The sequence below is a fragment of the Delphinapterus leucas genome, chromosome 5 (assembly GCF_059928025.1).
Source record: "Delphinapterus leucas isolate spDelLeu-1000000601 "Yukka" chromosome 5, BTC_Dleu_Yukka2, whole genome shotgun sequence".
NCBI classification, from domain to species: domain Eukaryota; kingdom Metazoa; phylum Chordata; class Mammalia; order Artiodactyla; family Monodontidae; genus Delphinapterus; species Delphinapterus leucas.
The window spans coordinates 100,879,349-100,900,599 of NC_143133.1; the positions used below are offsets into that span (position 1 = coordinate 100,879,349).

Below are 21,251 nucleotides of genomic sequence, written 5' to 3' on the forward strand. Positions count from 1 at the left end.
TCTCCCTTCCAATTCTAAGATTCTAGGATTTTAGGAATTTATTTTCCAAACATAAATACAAAAAGACATAAAACAATGGCTACAAAAACCTTTTGTCCATTTCTTCATTGAATCAAATTTGGAAATGTAGTCCTCATTCTGAGCTAGTTTAGATGAAAATGAGAATTATTTAAGATTTTTTGCCTTAACTTTTAATACTAGAAATCACATAGGCAGTATGTTTGTCCATTTCCTTTCTTATGTTAAGGAATAGCTAAAGGATCCAAAATCTATTTTGATGGTTATTTATACATTGCATACTGATAGGTGGGAATCCATACATAGATGAATAATAATCTAATTGAAAGACAACCTCTGGCCTGTCTACTTAAAATAGTGCTCCGTTACCAATGAACATGATACCTGTGTATGAAAGGCAGGAGTGTCTGGCCCCAGAAACTTTAACCCTTATATCCGGGAGAAGGAGGGAGTATTATAAGGACATTAACAGGAAAGTAACATTTCTGTAAGGTGCATTATAAATAGCATTTTAAGAGACTACATTGATTTTGGGAACCAGATAGGAAGAACTGAGTGGAAATTTCTTGAGTATGTAAATTGATATGATCTTTCTGGAAAGCAATCTGGAAATATTTAACAAGGCCTTTAAAAACATCTTACATGCTGAATATAGAAAATTCTATTTCTGTTACAGGAAATTACAAGGAAATAATGAGAAACTCAGGTGAAAATCTACATACAAAGAAGTTCTAGATTTCTATTTATAGTGAAAAGCTAGAAACAACTCTGTATCCAATAAAAGAATGCTGAAATAAATTAAAGCTATAGCCATCTGTAAGATTATTATATGGTTTATGCAGTTGTTTTCAAAGCATATTTAAGGATCTCAGAAGATACTCACGGTAGAAACCTAAATTTTGAAAGCAGGGTACAAAGTATGATATTAATATATACTGTAACTCTAATTATGAATGAAAGTACAAGTTGTACAATATTAACAGCTGTTACTTTTATATATGATTTTTTCTCTAATGAGAGAAAAAATAACATTTTTTTGTTAGCAAAAAAATGAATATTTTAATAGGAGGTGCTTATGTTTAACACGTTCATTTTCAACCAAATGAAAATATAAGTTAATATAAGTTGTCACACTCTGATCTCTTTAAATGTGTCCATTACAGACCCCACTGCACTCTCCAGCACAAGTACCTCCAAACAGCAACAGTAAAGACCCTCTTCAGACAGCATGTGTGGAGCAAGGCACCAGCTCAGATGAAAATGAAATGTCTGACAAAAGCAAGAAACCGTGCACGTCCCCATCCAGGAGAGACAGTTACAGTGCCAGTAGTGGGAGTGGAGAAGACGACTTAGTGAAAGCTCCAGCAAAGATACCAAACATGAGCTGGAGTTCAGCTTTGCATCAGACTCTAAGCAACATGGTGTCACAGGCACAAAGTCAACACGACGCACTCATGAGTCAAGAAACTACCATTTGTACCATGTTTTACTATCCTCAGAAAACACCTAATAAACCAGAACTTGAGGACAGGTATTGTCAATATTATGTGTAGCCCTCAAAGCAGCTGGTTAGTGTTAGTAACAAGAGCAGCCACCTCCATTTCTCTAAGAATGAAATGTGTCTATCTGTGAACCTCACAATTGTTAGGCAGAAGGTGACTCTATTGGATATCTAGCTATTGTGTCTGACAGTTTTAGTTAGCACACTCTCTACCCATTTGACCTGAGCCTTGCTGCTCTTTTGAGCATATTAACTAGTAATTAAGAAAGTTTTTTATATTTCACCATCATTCATATTACTTACCAGAAGGAGAACAGACCTATTTTGATAGTGATGGGATGGAAGAGTAAGGAGTAGACATATAAAGGGAAGTGGTAGGGAGGAAGTGGGTAAAGAGTTTGCAAAAGGTAGGACATAAAAGAGTACTGAGGAGGGGGACAGAAGAAATGATCGAAATCATAGAGGAATACAAAGGGAAAGACTACATCTATACCTATGAGAGTTATTCAGACATTTTATGGTTTAGCTACAACTTTGGGTATATTCAGGTCCAACTATCTATATGTTCAAGTTTTTTTTTTTGTTTTTTTCCTATCGTGTCATCCAAAATAACTACAAGAATAAGACTTACTCTTTTCTTATTTCTTCCTTTTTCTTATGTTGAAACACACATTAGGCTTCTGATAACATTAGCTTCAGCCTTGAATTAACAACTAGGAGTCAAAAGTATACCTATTTAGGGCTTCCCTGGTGGCGCAGTGGTTGAGAGTCCGCCTGCCAATGCAGGGGACGTGGGTTCATGCCCCGGTCTGGGAAGATCCCACATGCCGCGGAGCGGCTGGGCCCGTGAGCCATGGCTGCTGAGCTTGCGTGTCCAGAGCCTGTGCTCCGCAAGGGGAGAGGCCACAACAGTGAGAGGCCCGCATACCACAAAAAACAACAACAACAAAAAAAAAGTATACCTATTTAACTTTTCATACTGATTTTTGCAGCTTAAAGAGGTAGACAGAGAATAAGAATCAGTAATGTTGGCATAGAACAGATGTGAAATAAATTCATAGTCCAGAATCAGACAAAAAGTAGCTTAGGATCTGAATAAAAAGCAAACATAAATATTTGTTGAGCATTTTCTGTTTGTGGCACAAACTTACTATATTGACATTGCAATGTGTTTGAAAATAGTCTTACTTTGTCTCTGTAGTAATCCTTCCCCTCGACCACCTGATGTAACTCCTGGGCAGAGTTGTCAATCTCAGTCAGAATCTGCTTCCACTAATGCAATGGATAAATATCATAAATGTCACACTTCTGAGCCAACTAGACAGGAAAGCTTGACGTCTTTGAAAAATGACTTGGAAAACCACCTTGAAGACTTTGAACTGGTGAGTTATTTCTCTTGTATGAAGAAAATTCCGTATTCTCTCAAGTAAAATGTAGTCCTCCACAGTTTCCCTTTAGGGAAAAGGCTGTGTTTTAGATTAGCCTCATATCTATGTTCAGTAAATAGATAACATATCTGGCTGGTATGTTTCTCTGCTGAGAATTAGGGAAAAAGGCAAAAAGACCTGGGTATAAATCCTGACTCTACCACTGACTTGCTGTAGTTTGGCAGGTGCCTATGGACAAATTACTTAATCCTCTGAGTCTTAGTAGTTTTAGCTCTAAAATGAGACTAGTAACCTCGTAGTATTGTGGTGAGGATTAAATGAAATAACATATGTAGAGCACCTAGCACAGTACCTGTTATTTCCCAAATTCTGATGAGTTACCTGTTTAATTTTTAATCAAGTTTGAATGTAATTTTATTCTCCTCCACACTGTTTTATGGGTGCCTAAATGGAATCCTTTTCTTTACTAATAGCCCTAGAACTTCTAAAGCTACAAATTCAGTTTGGAAGCCAGCCAAATTTCCAAGAATAATATGCTTTAACACTGATTCGAAATCACCCTTTTTCAATACTGTTTTTTTTTTGTTACTTAAGTAATAAATATTTATTATAGGAAAATTAGAAAACAAAGATTAAAACCACCTATAATCTCACCACTCAAAAACCATAAACATTTTGGAGTTAATCTTTCCAGATACTTCATTTTCCTATAATTGTGTGTGTGTGTGTGTGTGTGTGTGTGTAGCATCTACATCTTCATTCTCAGCAACAGAGTGAAAATAATCTTTGAACGATTTCCTTAGAAGTCTGTCATCATGCCTGTAAGCTGTAAGCAACCTTATCTCAATTGAAATCTTAAAAAAAAAAATTATACGACTAAATACCTCAAGTTGTGATATTTAGTCACCCAGACTTCATGTATTTACTCCAAAAAAAAACTTTCTTTTGTTGCTCTTGGCATGGGTGTTTGTCTTTGTTTGTTCTGAAAGTACAAGAATTGAAGCAAGAGTAAGTTCTGTCTCAGCTATCTCTAGACAAGCACATAATGTTGAATTTAAACTCAACTCTTACATGGGCAGGGAGGCATTTTCTAGAATTGGACATACCTGGCTTCTTCACTTGGGCAAGTTAAGTAACCTTTTAAGGTGTAGTGTCCTCCTGTGTTAATCAATGGAAATATTTGTCTTTCTCTTTGCCTTTACAGCAAAATAGACAACCTAAAAGAATCACTGTTTTCTTCCCTTAGGAGATGATAGAACTCCACATTACCCTAATTAAGTCAGAAAAAGGAAGCCTGGGTTTTACAGTAACCAAAGGCAATCAGAGTATTGGTTGTTATGTTCATGATGTCATTCAGGATCCAGCCAAAAGTGATGGAAGGCTAAGACCTGGGGACCGGCTTATAAAGGTGAGACATTTAAACAGATTCTATTTGTGCAAATGTGACCAAAGATCAATCCAGGACCGAAGAAGGAAAAGCAAGAAGGTTGAGTTAATATAATACTCTATTTCACTGCTTGGTTTATGTTTTCCTTCTCCACCTGTTAAAAGTAAAGGCCTTTATATAGTAATAATTTGGAAAATGCTTAATCTCAGTTAAGGCATTAAACAAGCTATCTTGGGTCTCAGGAAGAGAAAGTTTCTTAAATTGCTATAAGAATAAATTTTCTATATTAGCAAAGTAATGACATTTGTTAGGTATTTTACATTATTATTTCATTTATAATTACTTGGTCATTGTGTTCATGATTTCCACAGTAGAGGGGATTACCAATAAACTAGAGACCGTTCTTTATTGTGAATCTCCTACTGGCTAAAATAAATTATATAAAAAGTTAGGGAAATTACTGTATTTTGTTGGCAACTTCTGTGTTCCAGTAATTGTAATCCTACTTTGCCCCATTCTCATTTTTATAGGTTAATGATACAGATGTTACAAAAATGACTCACACAGATGCAGTGAATCTACTCCGAGCTGCACCCAAGACAGTCAGATTAGTTCTTGGCCGAGTTCTAGAATTACCCAGGATGCTAATGCTGCCTGATTTGCTACCTGACATTACATTTACATGCAACAAAGAGGAGCTGGGTAATGCAAATTCAAGCTTTGTGCAGTGTGATTTTTCTTGGCTAGATTAAGAGTAAGTACTGTTAAGACTAAGGAAACAAATATTTTTCTGTTCCCTAAAGGTTTTTCCTTATCTGGAGGTCACGACAGCCTTCATCAAGTGGTATATGTTAGTGATATCAATCCAAGGTCAGTTGCAGCCACTGAGGGTAATCTCCAGCTCTTAGACATCATCCACTATGTGAACGGAGTCAGCACACAAGGAATGACTTTGGAAGAAGCTAAGAGAGCATTAGACATGTCACTGCCTTCAGTGGTGCTGAAAGCAACAAGGTACTCTGCAGTTATTCATGGATTTTGTTTGTGTGTGCACATGCATTTCAGGCCATTAAAAGATACTAGGTTTTCTTAAAGATATTCCTGAATTAGTAATTCACAGACTAAGTGAATGGGGGTTAGTAATTTATGTGTTTCCTTCATAGTAGTCAAATGTCTGTGCCAGTTTTCATGCCTCGCACCTGCATCCCACACTATCCAGAGCAATCCTCAAACAGGTCTCAGCAATCACTGTAGTAAAGCAAGGGCTGTGTGCTGATTGCCTTAGACCTAAATTAAGACCAGCCCTGATGAGGAAAAGGGATAAGAATATATTGACTGGCCCAGGCCAGTCCTGGCCGATTCCCAGAGCTGGGACACGGTCAGTCCTACCTGAACGTCATGTCTACAACCAATGGGGCATAGACCATCACATTCACTATACCTCATGACAATTTCACGTTATAAAAAATGCTAATAGCAACTTTTCTTTCACTTAATAATGGAAATAAATTGAAAAAAAATATGTATTATTTTCTCTTTTTTTAATGTTTTTATTTATTTGGCTGCATCGGGTCTTCATTGTGGCATGTGGGATCTTTTTGTTGAAGCACTCGTTGAGGTGCTCATTGCGGTGCATGGGCTCTTTGTTGCAGCGCCCAGGCTTCTCTAGTTGTGGCATGCGGGTTTTCTCTTCTCTAGTTGTGGTGCAGGCTCCAGGGTGTGTGAGCTCTGTAGTTTGCAGCAGGGGGGCTCTCTAGCTGAGGTGTGCGAGCTCGGTAGTTGTGGCACAGGGGCTTAGTTGCTCCGCGGCATGTGGGATCTTAGTTCCCCAACCAGTGATTGAACCCGTGTCACCTGCACTGGAAGGTGGATTCTTTACCACTGGACCACCAGGGAAGTCCCTATGTATTAGTTTCTTACTACTATTAAATTACTACAAATTCTTTGTCCTAAAATCAAGGTGTTGGCAAGCTCCCTTCCATAGGCTCCAGGAGGAAATCCATTTCCTTGCTTTTCCAACTTCTAGACATTGCCCATATTCCTTGGTTCATAGCCCTTTGCCATCTTTAAAGCCAGCAATCACAGCACTCTCTGCTTTGGTCATCACATCTTTCTGACTCTGACATTCCTACCTCTCTGTTTAACTTATAAGGACCCCTGTGATTACATTGGGCCCAGCCAGATAATCCAGAATAATCTCCTCATCTCTAGATCCTTAATTTACTCACATCTGCAAAATTCCTTTTGCCATGCAAGGTAACATATTCAAAGGTTCTGGGGATTATAATGCAGACATCTTTGGGGGGGCCATTACTCCGCCTGCCACATGTACATGAACCCGGGCTTTCTAGATTACAGTCCTATGTTACATAAGAGAAAACTTCACATTTGTATCTGCGATACATGGTGAGTTTTATATAGTATGTCTTCCAAAATATAGAAACTGTTAATTAAATAATTTGATCATAAACCCATTTTTCCTTCTGAACCTTTAAGTTAGATTGTATACTTTTTCCCTTGAACATAACCCCTGACCGGTTTTCTTCAATATTTCTAAAAATTAGATTGGCATACAGTTATTTTCATAGGTGTACCTGAATGTTAATTAGTGGAGGAGGAGAGTGTTCAAACAACCTGGAAAATGTTTTTATGAAAACATTTCTGCTAACCATAGATCTAGATGAATTTTTTGCCTCCAGATCACTAGAGCAGCCCTTACCCTAGGTCTAAAATCAATTTCTTTTCTCTTTCTACTTTTATCTTTGCTGAAGTCACTAAAGATGCAGTAGTAGCAGTCATAGTTACCTTACCCTTCATTCTTCTTCCAGCTCTCTCTCCTCTGTTGTTTTATTTCTGCCCTCTTTTAAGTCCACAGGGGGGCTTTCCTCGTGGCACAGCGGTTAAGAATCTGCCTACCAACACAGGGGACACGGGTTTGAGCCCTGGTCTGGGAAGGTCCCACATGCCGTGGAGCAACTGAGCCCACTAGCCACAATTACTGAGCCTGTGCTCTAGAGCCCGCAGGCCACAACTGCTGAGCCCATGTGCCGCAACTACCGAAGGCTGCGTGCCTAGAGCCTGTGCTCCGCAACGAGAGAAATCACCGCAATGAGAAGCCCGCGCACCGCAAGGAAGAGTAGCCCCCACTCGCCGCAATTAGAGAAAGCCCGCGCGCAGCAACAAAGACCTAATGCAGCCAAAAATAAAATAAATAAATTTATTTAAAAATTAAAGAAATAATAACGTCTACAGGGTAACAGTAATGGAGGGTTGTATACTTGTGGTAATTATTTGTCAAGAGCTGTAAAGTGTCTGTAATTTTACCCTATTTGCAAACTAATAAACTAGCCAGTTATTGTTTTATGAATGCTGGTAGAAGATATGAAACTCCTGTATCGGAAACAAAAAACCTTATTACTAAAGGCACAGCAAGCAGCATGAGCATGGTATTGGTGTCGGTTCCCATGTCCTCCAAGTCCCATGGAGATGACATATGTGGGCCTAGTGGGTTTCTGTACATGCAGTGGGTTATAGTACAGGAGAAGAGTACTGTAAGAAGAGCCAGGGAACCCACCACTTTATGGCAGCCTGTAAGAAAGCTTGCAATTTGTTTGGGTAGAGAGATTACATAATTCCTCAAGCTTGCTCACTGTGAACATAGCCTTGAGAATTGGCCCAGATAAAAAGTGGTTAGAGCCTTTGCATTTCTGAGGTACCCAGCAAGAACATACAGGGATGCTTAGGACCCATGGCTGATTGCCTCTCCCAACACTGTATACCTTAGGCAACCTCCCTTTTCTTTCAAGTATTAGCAACAATAAAATCACATTCTGATACTCTTCCAAGGTGCTGTCTCTTGACTGTTTTTCATGTTGGGTTGTACTATTCTTATAGTGCTTTGAATATATGTATTTTGTCTAGATTATCACTTAAAGTAATTCCAAAGAAAAACACGTATCAGGGGCTTTAGATAGGCAAAACTTTGTGATCCGTGACTTCTGAGTGTAGTTATCTTTGAACTATCACCTGAGTGACAGTGAACTAAGTTATTAGATCATGAATATTACCAGTGTTTTAAATGAGAGGGGAAATATGGTGATGTATTGAACTGAAACCCAAGAAAGATTATGTAAAGAAGTGATTCTTAATCTTTTTTCAGTCAAGAATGTCTCCCTCAACCATGTATAGATGAACCCTGATAAAATTTTGTCTGCAGCTTCAGGAAGTACCTAGACCCCCTGAAGCCCATCTAAAATAAAGCTCCTGAGGCTAAATAGTTAACAGATGGCTTGAAGGATATTTAAACAAACATCTTAAATAATTTGCAATTGCGTTTTGTTTTGTTTTGTTTTTTGTAAACAACACAGAAATGGTCATCCAGTGGTTCCCAGTTCTAAGACGTCTGCTGTTTCAGCTCCAAAGTCAGCCAAAGCCAATGGTAAGGATATAGTCATTTTATGACAGCAAGTAGTTATAGAGAGGTAACTATTTTTTTCCCCAAAAGCAAGTTTGGATCCTATCACCAAAATGTTTTTATTGCCCTTCCAGGCTGTTTTGCAGGATCTGAGTGAAAAAATTACACTTAAATAAAAGCATCTCTAATATTCTGTGCATAATAGGAAAGAGTAGAGCAGCATGGCATTTAAAGCCAGATAGAACTGAGTTTACAAGTCCTGTGTAACCTTAGCAAGTTACTTGATCTGTATCTAAGCCTCTATTTTCTACCAGTAAAATAAGAACATTAATAGTATCTATCTGTTAAGGTTATAATGAGACATAAATACAATAATATACTTACCACAATGATTGTCACATAATAATTTATTCAGACAGTTACTAAATTTCTTCTCTATGCCAGGCAGTGTTCTGGGCATTGTGAATATAGCAATGAGTAAACAAAGTATCTGTCTTATATTCTAGCATAGTAATAGAAATTGTAATCTTAATAGTTGTGGCAGCAAACATTAATTTAATGCTTTTTCTGGACTAAGCATTCTTCTAGGTGCTTAAATCCTCACAGCAACCCTGTGAGACTAGTATTACTATTATCCTCCTTTTATAGAAGGGGAAACCAAGGCACAGAAAAGTTTGATAACTTGCCCAAGCTACAGGGTTAATAGTCAAGCCAGAATTTAAACCTAGGATGTCTGACTCCATGCTCTCATTTACACAATCAGGCTCAGTAAATGTAACTTTTATTGATAGTATTCATATAAGAATGTTAGGTACAGGGGAATGTGGTTGAACTTAAAGAGTATTTGAAATGTAAATCCAGTACTTCTTAGTACTTCTTATATAACTAAACTTTTAGGTTATCAGGCAGTAGTATCTAAATACCAAAATAGCTAAAAGAAATCTGCCAATTGCGGTTGTAGTTTGATTATCTTTGTTCTCTGTTGTTATCTGAATGCCTTAGGGGTCCTTCTTGCTGCTTTCTAATAGTTCTGGTTCACATTAGAGTCAAACTACCTCACAGAACAGTCAGGAGAGCATTTTTCTAGTGACCTCTGAGAACACTCCTGTTTGTAACTTTCAAGGCAGAGGAGGGTAGCTGTGCCCTGCCACCTTGTAGAAACTGCCTAGTAATCTGTCTTTATGGGATTCTCAGGCCTAATTTCTTTATGAATTCTGAAAATCACATAGTGTCAGTAATAGGAACTCTCTTGTAGTGATGAAAATGTAAAATGGTACAACCATTTTGGAAAACAGTTTGACAGTTTCTTAAAAATTTAAACATATGCCCACCATATGATCCAGCCATTCCACTCCTGTTTGTTTACTAAAGAGAAAACAAAGCATATATTCATACACAAAAACTTGTACAGGAATTTTTTAGCAGCTTTCTTTGTAATAACCAAAATCTGAAACCACTCAAATGTCTAAAATCTGTTGAATGAATAACCATTTGTAATATATCCAAGCAACAGAATACTACTCAGCAATAAAAATGAACAGATTGTTGATACATGCGACAAGATAATTAAAATAAAATAGGTATGCTGAATGAAAGAAACCAGACCAAAAAAAGGAATCCATATTGTATTATTCAATTTATACAAGATTGTACAAAAGTGCAAATTAATCTATAGTGACAAAGGAGATCAGTGGTTGCTTGGGGACAGAGGGGGAGAGGGGGACAGAGGGGGAGAGAGTAACAGGGGAAAAAGGTGGGAGAGATTACAAATAATAAACTATTGTGCTTTATACTATTCCAGTATTATTCTTTTGAACCAGTGGTTCATTTTTGGTATACTTTTTAATTATTTTTCCTGGTAGTTTAATAAGGTATCTCCTGGAAATAATGAATCTAATTTTTAACTGTAGGGGAAACAATATCATTTTTAATATACGTATTGAATTTTTGTGCTGATGTCTAAGAGTTAAAATCCACATTTGGTTTATAAATATACTAAAAGTCCTTTCCAGTTGTATCCATACTTATTTTTCTGTGTTAAATTGATAGTCTTTGTGAAATGAGATAAAGGACCTGCTATCTTTCCAGTGACTATATAGTTCAGCACCTGTAATGTCTCTTCCATTTAGTTGGGAAAATCTATATTTAGTGTCTCACTCTAGAAACATTTAGCCCAAACTGAGCTTTTATGCAAACTATTTTCTTTTAAGAAATTGGCTTTGTCCTTGGAATAAACCCTTCTCTAATATTTGATTCCATTTAGTTGATTTTAAGTCACTTTGTGATATGACCTCTCTTAGTGTATTAATAAAAATAAGAACATGCACAGAAATATGGGTTTTCTTTCACTATTCTGTTGTCCCTAATGTGGTTCTGAGTGGCTCATCCTTTTCTTTCTGTTCTTCCTTCAGGTCATCACATTGTGGAGCCTTGTGGCAAACCGGCACTCACACCTAATAACTCATTCTCCAAGGTAAGTGAAAAGCCACCTTCTTTGTGTCCTACTTCCTTATCTAAATAAGTAGCTTGTTTGTATTTTGAACCAAACTGATTTCATATTTAAATATTTGCCTTTTTTAGACACATGTATTGATTTTTAGATACATGTACTTAGTGAACTAATAGGACTTACTAAGTAACACACAATGAAAAGCCCCCACACAAGTAACCCTACATCATCGGGCACACATTCAGCTCTTAAATAGGCTGATTACTTATATAGATAGCTTTAGTGCTGGGATTTTTTATTAATATGCACAGTTCTTTTGGTTGTCTCTTAAATACCCAGAAGAGAAAAATGTAATTAAGAGTGGGTTAACATTGACCAGCAGTGACTCTCAGATGACAGATCTCTGCTACTAGTGAGGCAAAACTGTAGTGGCAAAAGAAATAGGCTTACTTACTTTTTTAAAGACATAGAAAATGCTTTACTACATAATAAAATGAAAGAACCTAAATAATTTAAGATTATCACAGGGAAATCTGGAGGTGTTTTAACAAAAATATTTTAATACATAACTAAATTCCACTTTCAAGCTCTTTATTTAAGGCTACATTTATACCCATTTGTTTGGCTAACATTTCTTTTTACTTTCTGGCATGTAATATACACAGCTTCCAGCTGGATCTTCATTTCATGGAACTGTTTTATCTCACACGTATCTCATGCAATCTATTCTGAACCTCACTACTCAAATATCTTTCCATGTAAAATCCAGAGCTGAGGCATTTCCCTCCTAGTAATCTGAAAATCTTATCAGCTCAACAAGATTTCTGGAATTAGAACTTTTGTTATTCGTGATTGTAAACATTTTTTGTTGGAGTTAAAATCTTCCAGGAAGTCTCCTAAATGATATTCTGTCCTTGAATACTAATGTCTGTACTATGAATTTCTCATGAAGAGTGGAATTTTACAATCCAGTGAAATTTTTTGACATTATGTAACCATTATTTATGAAGAGATAATTTCATTGCATCTACTATCTCTACCTTTTATCTTTTTTTTTCTTAACATCTTTATTGGAGTATAACTGCTTTACAGTGGTGTGTTAGTTTCTGCTTTATAACAAAGTGAATCAGTTATACATATACATATATCCCTATATCTCTTCCCTCTTGCATCTCCCTCCCTCCCACCCTCCCTATCCCACCCCTCTAGGTGGTCACAAAGCACCAAGCTGATCTCCCTGTCCTATGCGGCTGCTTCCCACTAGCTATCTATTTTACGTTTGGTAGTGTATATATGTCCATGCCACTCTCTCACTTTGTCCCATCTTACCCTTCCCCCTCCCTGTATTCTCAAGTCCATTATCTATTAGGTCTGCATCTTTATTCCTGTCTTGCGCCTAGGTTCTTCATGACCTTTTTTTTTGTTGTTTTTTAGATTCCATATATATGTGTTGGCATACGGTATTTGTTTTTCTCTTTCTGACTTCACTCTGTATGACAGACTCTAGGTCTACCTTTTATCTTAATAAAAAAAGTAAAATCTTTAAAGCAAACCACGCTTTATTTGTATAAAATTATTTTAATTTATTCTAATCATTTAATATTGCATTTTGCCCTAATCATCTTTTAATAGGCTACATGCCATGAAGTGCTTCACAATTAACCATTGAATTTAAAAGTTACATTCCATTTAATTAGTACTTTATAGTTATGAATCCATTGCTATTTTCCTTAAATTGAGATGAGCTTTAGACTAGATTTGAAAATCTTTATAGCCAACAGTTGATCACATTGCTAAACTGAAGACTATGTCCATGTAACAACTTCACAAATACTTAAAAGATTGACTTTTTTTTCATTTCCCTGAACTTCTTAGTAGGTCTATTTAACTTTTCGAAAAAGTTCTATGGAAGACAGATCCCATAGAATATGCCTTAAAAAGAGATTTCTGCAGTCAAATAAATTTAGGAAATACTACATAATACATTTCTCTTTTGACAACTCAAAATTTATATTAGTAAGCATTGTGAGAATTCTTGGAATAAAAATATTGATTTAATGTTGCTTAATCTAGTGTTTCCAGGCATATCTGATGATGGAAAGTCCCATACCCTTTGCATATTTCACTGCACTGGTATCTCCTAGAAGCACTGATCCAAGGTGGGGAGATATAAAAAGGATTTTGTACCGAGAAAGAAGGGGAGAAGGACATGGAGGGACAGTGTGCAGTCCCTCCCTAATCCTGGATGTTAGTAAAATAGAAAACTAATGATTTGCTTTGGTTTTATACTTTAGGTTAATGGGGAAGAAATAATTGAAATTTTGTACCCTGAAAGAAAATGTTCTACTTATCAGATGAAGGAATCAGCAGACCTGATTCTATCCAAAGGTAGTTTCCCAAATCGAGTCATCCAGTTACTCTAAATGCCCTAATAATTCAAGTAATAAAGAAATGTTGGCAGCCTTTCTTATTTGCCTTACATGTTCCTGTAGCTTTAAAAGGAAAGATTATTGTTCAGAGAAATAAAAGAACAGCGTAAAATTAACATTAGCTGCACTACTGTACAAATGTCCAGTATTCCTTCTCATCTTTAAGATTAAAATGATTTTTAAATGATTGAAGAGATAGCAGTTTTGTTTGATAATTGTTTCTTGTATTTTTTTGAAGCAGCAATTCACTGGGTACCTAATAACTGAGACATTTTTTCTTGGGGATGTTTGGGCTGCCCTATTATATCCTTAATCTTTGTAACATAACTTCTTTGGTTGAAATTTCTTTAGTTTCTTTTATAAATTAACAATTTGGGATTAAGTTAGGGAAATAAACATTAAATTATTAATGTCCTTTGAAAAGGTGTATCACAGAGATTGATTTTTGTTTATTCAGTTGCATTTGTGTGGTCTTTTGTCATAACAGCCAAAGTAGTTCTAGAACTAAAAATGCCTGGGTCCCATTAGTGTAAACCACTTTTCCTGTCATGGCTGCTTTGTCAAAGTGGATGCTTAAAATTTGAAAGACCTGGCATATTATATTTGACACATTGTCTCTTTCTCATACCAATATTTTTTAAAGTAAAATCCCATGTAAATTACTGTTTTTCAAGAATCTGATGTACAAGAAGATGATATTTATGATGATCCTCAAGAAGCTGAAGTTATCCAGTCTCTGCTGGATGTTGTGGATGAGGAAGCTCAGAATCTTTTAAACCAAAATAATGCAGCACGAGATGCCTGTGCTCCAGGTAGATGAACCAGAATGAGTAAGTTGGTACACGGAAGGAGTACAGCAAGGCCTCTACAGAGCATTTTAATTCCTCTTGGCCTATTTCTTTCTTTCCCAGGTGCATTGAAAACCAGTGGGAAGTTATGTGAAGAGAGAGCAGAAGATACAGACTATGATGGTTCACCTTTACCTGAAGAGTTTACGGAGGTAAGGATAATACCTAGGTAAACACTCTGTGATGCTATATCTTGTTAGAATTCTCTGATGAGGCCTTACCTCTCCCTACCTACCAGTTTCCCTTCTAACTATTAAAGATAATATACTGATGGCTGGTTAGTAACCTCAGTAAGAATTAGAACTGATGTCATTTACTCATTTTGGAGAAAACTTGCTTTTAAATCATTTAACCTCTTTTGGTGAAGGTTTCCATTCAGGAAAATAGTGCCCAAAAATCTTTTTTTTTTTTCTTTTTTTGCATCTTCATTATTATTACACCAAATCAAAGTTGGTAATTCCAAGATCCCATTCCAGTTAATACCTAACCTAGGTAGAAAACTTGATTTTTATCCTTGAGTGCTTGTTTTCTTCTGCCCCTCATGGATCCTTGGTCTTAATTATCATGGAAACATCTCATTCTTTCATTTATTCCATGGCTTTTGCTCTGATTGCTCTGCAGTTTCAGTTGAGACATGTTTTAAAAGATTTAGACAGCTGACATTCATAATACATTAAACTAGTTGGATGCAAACTAGTAAAAATAAGCTGTACAGGAATTAGTGCTTAATATATAGTATATATGTTTGTTAAAATCTTAAAAAAAATAAAACCCCGAAGTTGGAATCATCTGAGATTAATTTTATTTTTTGCATTTAAGAGTCATCCTATGCCAGGGAAAGAATTACTATTCAAGTTTCCCCAAGCCAAAAAAAAAAAGAAGAAGAAGGAAGAGAAAGAAACAATTAATTTTCAAAAATGTAATCATAGACTTATTTAAGACTAAGACTTCAGATCTTCTGGGACATTGAGCTGACTAAGAAAAAAGCATGAAATAGTAGATAAATAATATGTAAGCCTGCTCAAACTAGGCATCACCCTATTTATATGAATCTGATCTTGCCCATTGTTCTAGGATAATTTCCCTCACAAGGCTTCTGATTCTTCCTATTGAACATCTTCAAAATTGTCAAAACTAAGCTGGTCTGGATTCTTACCACGCATGTACCCACACACAATCTCATATACACGTGATTATTTTCATTAAATACTTACATATAATTAATGTATGTAAATACAAGGAAGCTTATATCTGTTTTAGTATGTATTTCCTAATCTAAAAAAATGATTACACAAATATTAAATAGCTCACAATGTATCATGCTGTAGTGTTTTTACTTAAGTTATTGTTCTTTTGTACTATCTAAATATTAATAATTATAACAATAAGCTCTTTGAAAAAGATTTTCTGAACATTTGAAATCATACTAATCATTTTTATTAATACTATTTAAAATACCCCTTAAAATGTATGTTCTGAAGTCTCTTAACTAAGACAGTAAATAAAAATCTTTAATATCTATTTCAAAATCCAATGCCTTTACTTTAAAAAAAAAAACATAATATAGATTCTCTTTTACACTGAGCTATTATAACAAAAGTTTATAGCAGACAACTACATTCAAGTTGCTTTTTTTATTTTGATAATGAAGACACTACATCCTCATTGTAAAAAAAATATTTTAAACAGAATCATTTAAAAATGCAAGCTCCTGGGGCTTCCCTGCTGGCACAGTGGTTGAGAGTCCGCCTGCCGATGCAGGGGACACGGGTTCGTGCCCCGGTCCGGGAAGATCCCACATGCCACAGAGCGGCTGAGCCCGTGAGCCATGGCCACTGAGCCTGTGCGTCCGGAGCCTGTGCTCCGCAACGGGAGAGGCCACAACAATGAGAGGCCCACATACCGCAAAAAAAAAAAAAAAAAAAAAAATGCAAGCTCCTTTTTTTACCCATTCCTCATCTTCATCTGAGATAGCTATTGTTAAAATATTGGGTTTTACCCTTCTATTCTACATATGAAAACATGTAAATATACTTTTTGTCACGTGATTCCAAATTTGGTTCTCAGTTAAAATTGATCATTACACTCTTTCCACTAATATGTAAAAATCTGTCTCATATTTTCTTTTTCTTTTTGAAACTTAAAAATATTTATTAATTCATTTATAATAACAATAATCAACCTATTACATGTCAGCATAAATCACGTTTTTAACAGAAAATATATTTTCCAAAACGAGAAAATATGTGAGAAGAGTGGCATTGTTTTACATTAAGTTCTTTTTACATAAATTTACATCACACTTTTTTTATTCAAACAAAGTCACAAAACTTATAATCAACCTCATCAGTTCACTCAGTCCCATGTAATTAATTTTTTTTTCATCTTGATCTTTTGTTAGCACTTTTATGAATTCATCAGTTTTCCATTAGAGTTCTGAAAATGCTTATTCATTCAGTTCAGCAGTATAGTCAGTTACCAGAAACCTGTACTTGTCACAGTCTTTTCAATGAATTCCTTGAAGATGAAACCCTTTTATAGGAACATTTTTGCAAAAGCATCAGAGTACACCCAGAACTGTCTGTAAATGACAAAAGACTTAAAAATGACCACAGTTTAAGATTTGATGAAAGTTCATAATAATGCAATTGACAAGCAAATTTAGTTACTTCTGAGATATATATTTTAAAGTAAACTAGAATTATGACGTATAACATTATACCAGAACCTATAAGATTTTTAGAAATTTCATGTAGTGTCTGAAACATTTATATTAACATATTTCCATACAAATAACAGAGTTCACTATTCGTTTGTTTTTTCTAATTTTTGAATTTTATTTTTTTATACAGCAGCTTCTTATTAGTCATCAATTTTATACACATCAGTGTATACATGTCAATCCCAGTTGCCCAATTCAGCACACCGCCATCCCCACACCCCCGTGGCTTTCCCCACTTGGTGTCCATACATTTGTTCTCTACATCTGTGTTTGAACTTTTGCCCTGCAAACCTGTTCATCTGTACCATTTTTCTAGGTTCCACATACATGCATTAATATACGATACTTGTTTTTCTCTTTCTGACTTACTTCACTCTGTATGACAGTCTCTAGATCCATCCACGTCTCAACAAATGACTCAATTTCATTCCTTTTTATGGCTGAGTAATATTCCATTGTATATATGTACCACAACTTCTTTATCCATTTGTTTGTCAATAGGCATGTAGGTTGCTTCCATGACCTGGCTATTGTAAATAGTGCTGCAATGAACATTGGGGTGCATGTGTCTTTTTGAAGTATGGTTTTCTCTGGGTATATGCCCAGTAGTGGGATTGCTGGATCATATGGTAATTCTATTTTTAGTTTTTTAAGGAACCTCCATACTGTTCTCCATAGTGGCTGTATCAATTTACATTCCCACCAAGAGTGCAAGAGGGTTCCCTTTTCTCCACACCCTCTCCAGTATTTGTTGTTTGTAGATTTTCTGATGATGCCTATTCTAACTGGTGTGAGGTAATACCTCACTGTAGTTTTGATTTGCATTGCTCTAATAATTAGTGATGTTGAGCAGCTTTTCACGTGCTTCTTGGCCATCAGTATGTCTTCTTTGGAGAAATGTCTATTTAGGTCTTCTGCCCATTTGTGGATTGGGTTGTTTGTTTCTTCAATATTGAGCTGCATGAGCTGTTTATGTATTTTGGAGATTAATCCTTTGTCCATTGATTCATTTGCAAATATTTTCTCCCATTCTGAGGGTTGTCTTTTCGTCTTGTTTATGGTTTCCTTTGCTGTACAAAAGCTTTGAAGTTTCATTAGGTCCCATTTGTTTATTTTTGTTTTTATTTCCATTATCCTAGGAGGTGGATCAAACAAGATCTTGCAGTGATATATGTCAAAGAGGGTTCTTCCTATGTTTTCCTCTAAGAGTTTTATAGTGTCCGGTCTTACATTTAGGTCTCGAATCCATTTTGAGTTTATTTTTGTGTATGGTGTTAGGGAGTGTTCTAATTTTATTCTTTTACATGTAGCTGTCCAGTTTTCCCAGCATCACTTATTGAAGAGACTGTCTTTTCTCCATTGTATATCCTTGCCTCCTTTGTTATAGATTAGTTGATCGTAGGTGCGTGGGTTTATCTCTGGGCTTTCTATCTTGTTCCATTGATCTATGTTTCTGTTTTTGTGCCAGTACCATATTGTCTTGATTACTGTAGCTTTGTAGTATCATCTGAAGTCAGGGAGTCTGATTCCTCCAGCTCCGTTTTTTTCCCTCAAGACTGCTTTGGCTATTCAGGGTCTTTTGTGTTTCCATACAAATTTTAAGATTTTTTGTTCTAGTTCCGTAAAAAATGCCATTGGTAATTTGATAGGGATTGCATTGAATCTGTAGATTGCTTTGGGTAGTATAGTCATTTTCACAATATTGAGTCTTCCAATCCAAGAACATGGCATATCTCTCCGTCTGTTGGTATCGTCTTTAATTTCTTTCATCAGTGTCTTATAGTTTTCTGCATACAGGTCTTTTTTCTCCCTAGGTAGGTTTATTCCTAGGTATTTATTCTTTTTGTTGCAATGGTACATGGGAGTGTTTCCTTAATTTCTCTTTCAGATTTTTCCTCATTAGTGTATAGGAATGCAAGAGATTTCTGTACATTAATTTTGTATCCTGCAACTTTACCAAATTCATTGATTAGCTCTAGTAGTTTTATGGTGGCATCTTTAGGATTCTCTTAGGTATACTATCATGTCCTCTGCAAACAGTGACAGTTTTACTTCTTCTTTTCCAATTTGTATTCCTTTTATTTCTTTTTCTTCTCTGATTGCCGTGGCTAGGACTTCCAAAACTATGTTGAATAATAGTGGTGAGAATGGCCATCCTTGTCTTGTTCCTGATCTTAGAGGAAATGCTTTCAGTTTTTCACCATTGAGAATGATGTTTGCTGTGGGTTTGTCATCTATGGCCTTTATTATGTTGAGGTAGGTTCCTTCTGTGCCCACTTTCTGGAGAGTTTTTATCATAAATGGGTCTTCAATTTTGTCAAAAGCTTTTTCTGCATCTATTGAGATGATCATATGGTTTTTATCTTAAATTTGTTAATATGGTGTATCACATTGATTGATTAGCATATATTGAAGAATCCTTGCATCCCTGGGATAAATCCCACTTGATCATGGGGTATGATCCTTTTAATGTGTTGTTGGATTCTGTTTGCTAGTATTTTGTTGAAGATTTTTGGATCTATATTCATCAGTGATATTGGTCTGTAATTTTCTTTTTTTTTAGTATCTTTGTCTGGTTTTGGTATCAGGGTGATGGTGGCCTCATAGAATGCGTTTGGGAGTGTTCCTTCCTCTGCAGTTTCTTGGAAGAGTTTGAGAAGTATGGGTGTTAGCTCTTCTCTAAATGTTTGATAGAATTCACCTGTGAAGCCATCTGGTCCTGGACTTCCATTTGTTGGAAGATTTTTAATCACAGTTTCAATTTCATTACTTGTGATTTGTCTGTTCATATTTCCTATTTCTTTCTGGTTTCAGTCTTGGAAGATTATACCTTTCTAAGAACTTGTCCATTTCTTCCAGGTTGTCCATTTTGTTGGCATAGAGTTGCTTGTAGTAGTTTCTTAGGATGCTTTGTATTTCTGCAGTGTCTGTTGTAACTTCTCCTTTTTCATTTCTAATTTTATTGACTTGAGTCCTGTCCCTCTTTTTCTTGATGAGTCTGGCTAATGGTTTATCAATTTTGTTTATCTTGTCAGAGAACCAGCTTTTAGTTTTATTGATCTTTGCTGTTGTTTTCTTTGTTTCTATTTCATTTACTTCTGCTCTGACCTTTATGGTTTCTTTCCTTCTGCTACCTTTGGGTTTTGTTTGTTCTTCTTTCTACAGTTCCTTTAGGTGTAGGGTTAGATTGTTTATTTGAGAGTTTTCTTGTTTCTTGAGGTAGGCTTGTATAGCTGTAAACTTCCCTCTTAGAACTGCTTTTGCTGCATCCCATAGGTGTTGGATCGTCGTGTTTTCATCATCCATTGTCTCTAGGTATTTTTTGATTTCCTCTTTGATTTCTTCAGTGATCTGTTGGTTATTTAGTAATGTATTGTTTAGCCTCCATGTGTTTGTGTTTTTTAACATTCATTTCTAATCTCATAGCGTTGTGGTCAGAAAAGATGCTTGATATGATTTCAATTTTCTTAAATTTACTGAGGATTGATTTGTGACCCGAGATGTGATCTATCCTGGAGAATGTTCCATGCGCACTTGAGAAGAAAGTGTAATCTGCTGTTTTTGGATGTAATGTCCTATAATATCAATTAAATCTATCTGGTCTATTATGTCATTTAAAGCTTCTGTTTCCTTATTTATTTTCATTTGGGATGATCTGTCCATTGGTGTAAGTGAGGTGTTAAAGTCCCCTACTATTATTGTGTTACTGTCAATTTCCTCTTTTATAGCTGTTAGCAGTTGCCTTATGTATTGAGGCGCTCCTATGTTGGGTGCATATATATTTATAATTGTTATGTCTGCTTCTTGGATTGATCCCTTGATCATTATGTAGTGTCCTTCCTTGTCTCTTGTAACATTCTTTATTTTCAAGTCTATTTTATCTGATAGGAGTATTGCTACTCCAGCTTTCTTTTGATTTCCATTTGCATGGAATATCTTTTTCCATCCCCTCACTTTCAGTCTGTATGTGTCCCTAGGTCTGAAGTGGGTCTCTTGTAGACAGCATATTATGGGTCTTTTTTTTTTTTTTGGCGGTACGCAGGGCTTTCACTGTTGTGGCCTCTCCCATTGCGGAGCTCCGGACGCGCAGGCTCA

The 21,251-nt window shown here is 36.0% G+C and overlaps 1 protein-coding gene across 25 annotated transcripts in view; it reads left to right on the top strand.

The window, feature by feature from the left end:
- Positions 1-21,251, top strand: part of PTPN13 (protein tyrosine phosphatase non-receptor type 13) — a 264,276-nt gene that overhangs the window by 188,337 nt on the left and 54,688 nt on the right. For 23 of the 25 annotated variants that reach the window (XR_016393354.1, XM_022561623.3, XM_089912233.1 and 20 more), the window contains 10 exons: positions 1,182-1,549; positions 2,721-2,901; positions 4,154-4,315; positions 4,825-4,996; positions 5,098-5,308; positions 8,662-8,732; positions 11,120-11,181; positions 13,452-13,545; positions 14,261-14,398; positions 14,498-14,586. Coding sequence is in view for 24 of the 25 variants with exons in the window: in XM_022561623.3 (XP_022417331.1) it covers positions 1,182-1,549; positions 2,721-2,901; positions 4,154-4,315; positions 4,825-4,996; positions 5,098-5,308; positions 8,662-8,732; positions 11,120-11,181; positions 13,452-13,545; positions 14,261-14,398; positions 14,498-14,586 (1,548 nt within the window). In the remaining variant the exon portion in view is untranslated. Of the gene's footprint in view, positions 1-1,181; positions 1,550-2,720; positions 2,902-4,153; positions 4,316-4,824; positions 4,997-5,097; positions 5,309-8,661; positions 8,733-11,119; positions 11,182-13,451; positions 13,546-14,260; positions 14,399-14,497; positions 14,587-15,253; positions 15,703-17,286; positions 18,704-21,251 lie in introns of those variants that run through there. The other 2 variants (XM_089912254.1, XM_089912255.1) reach the window with 2 other exon arrangements.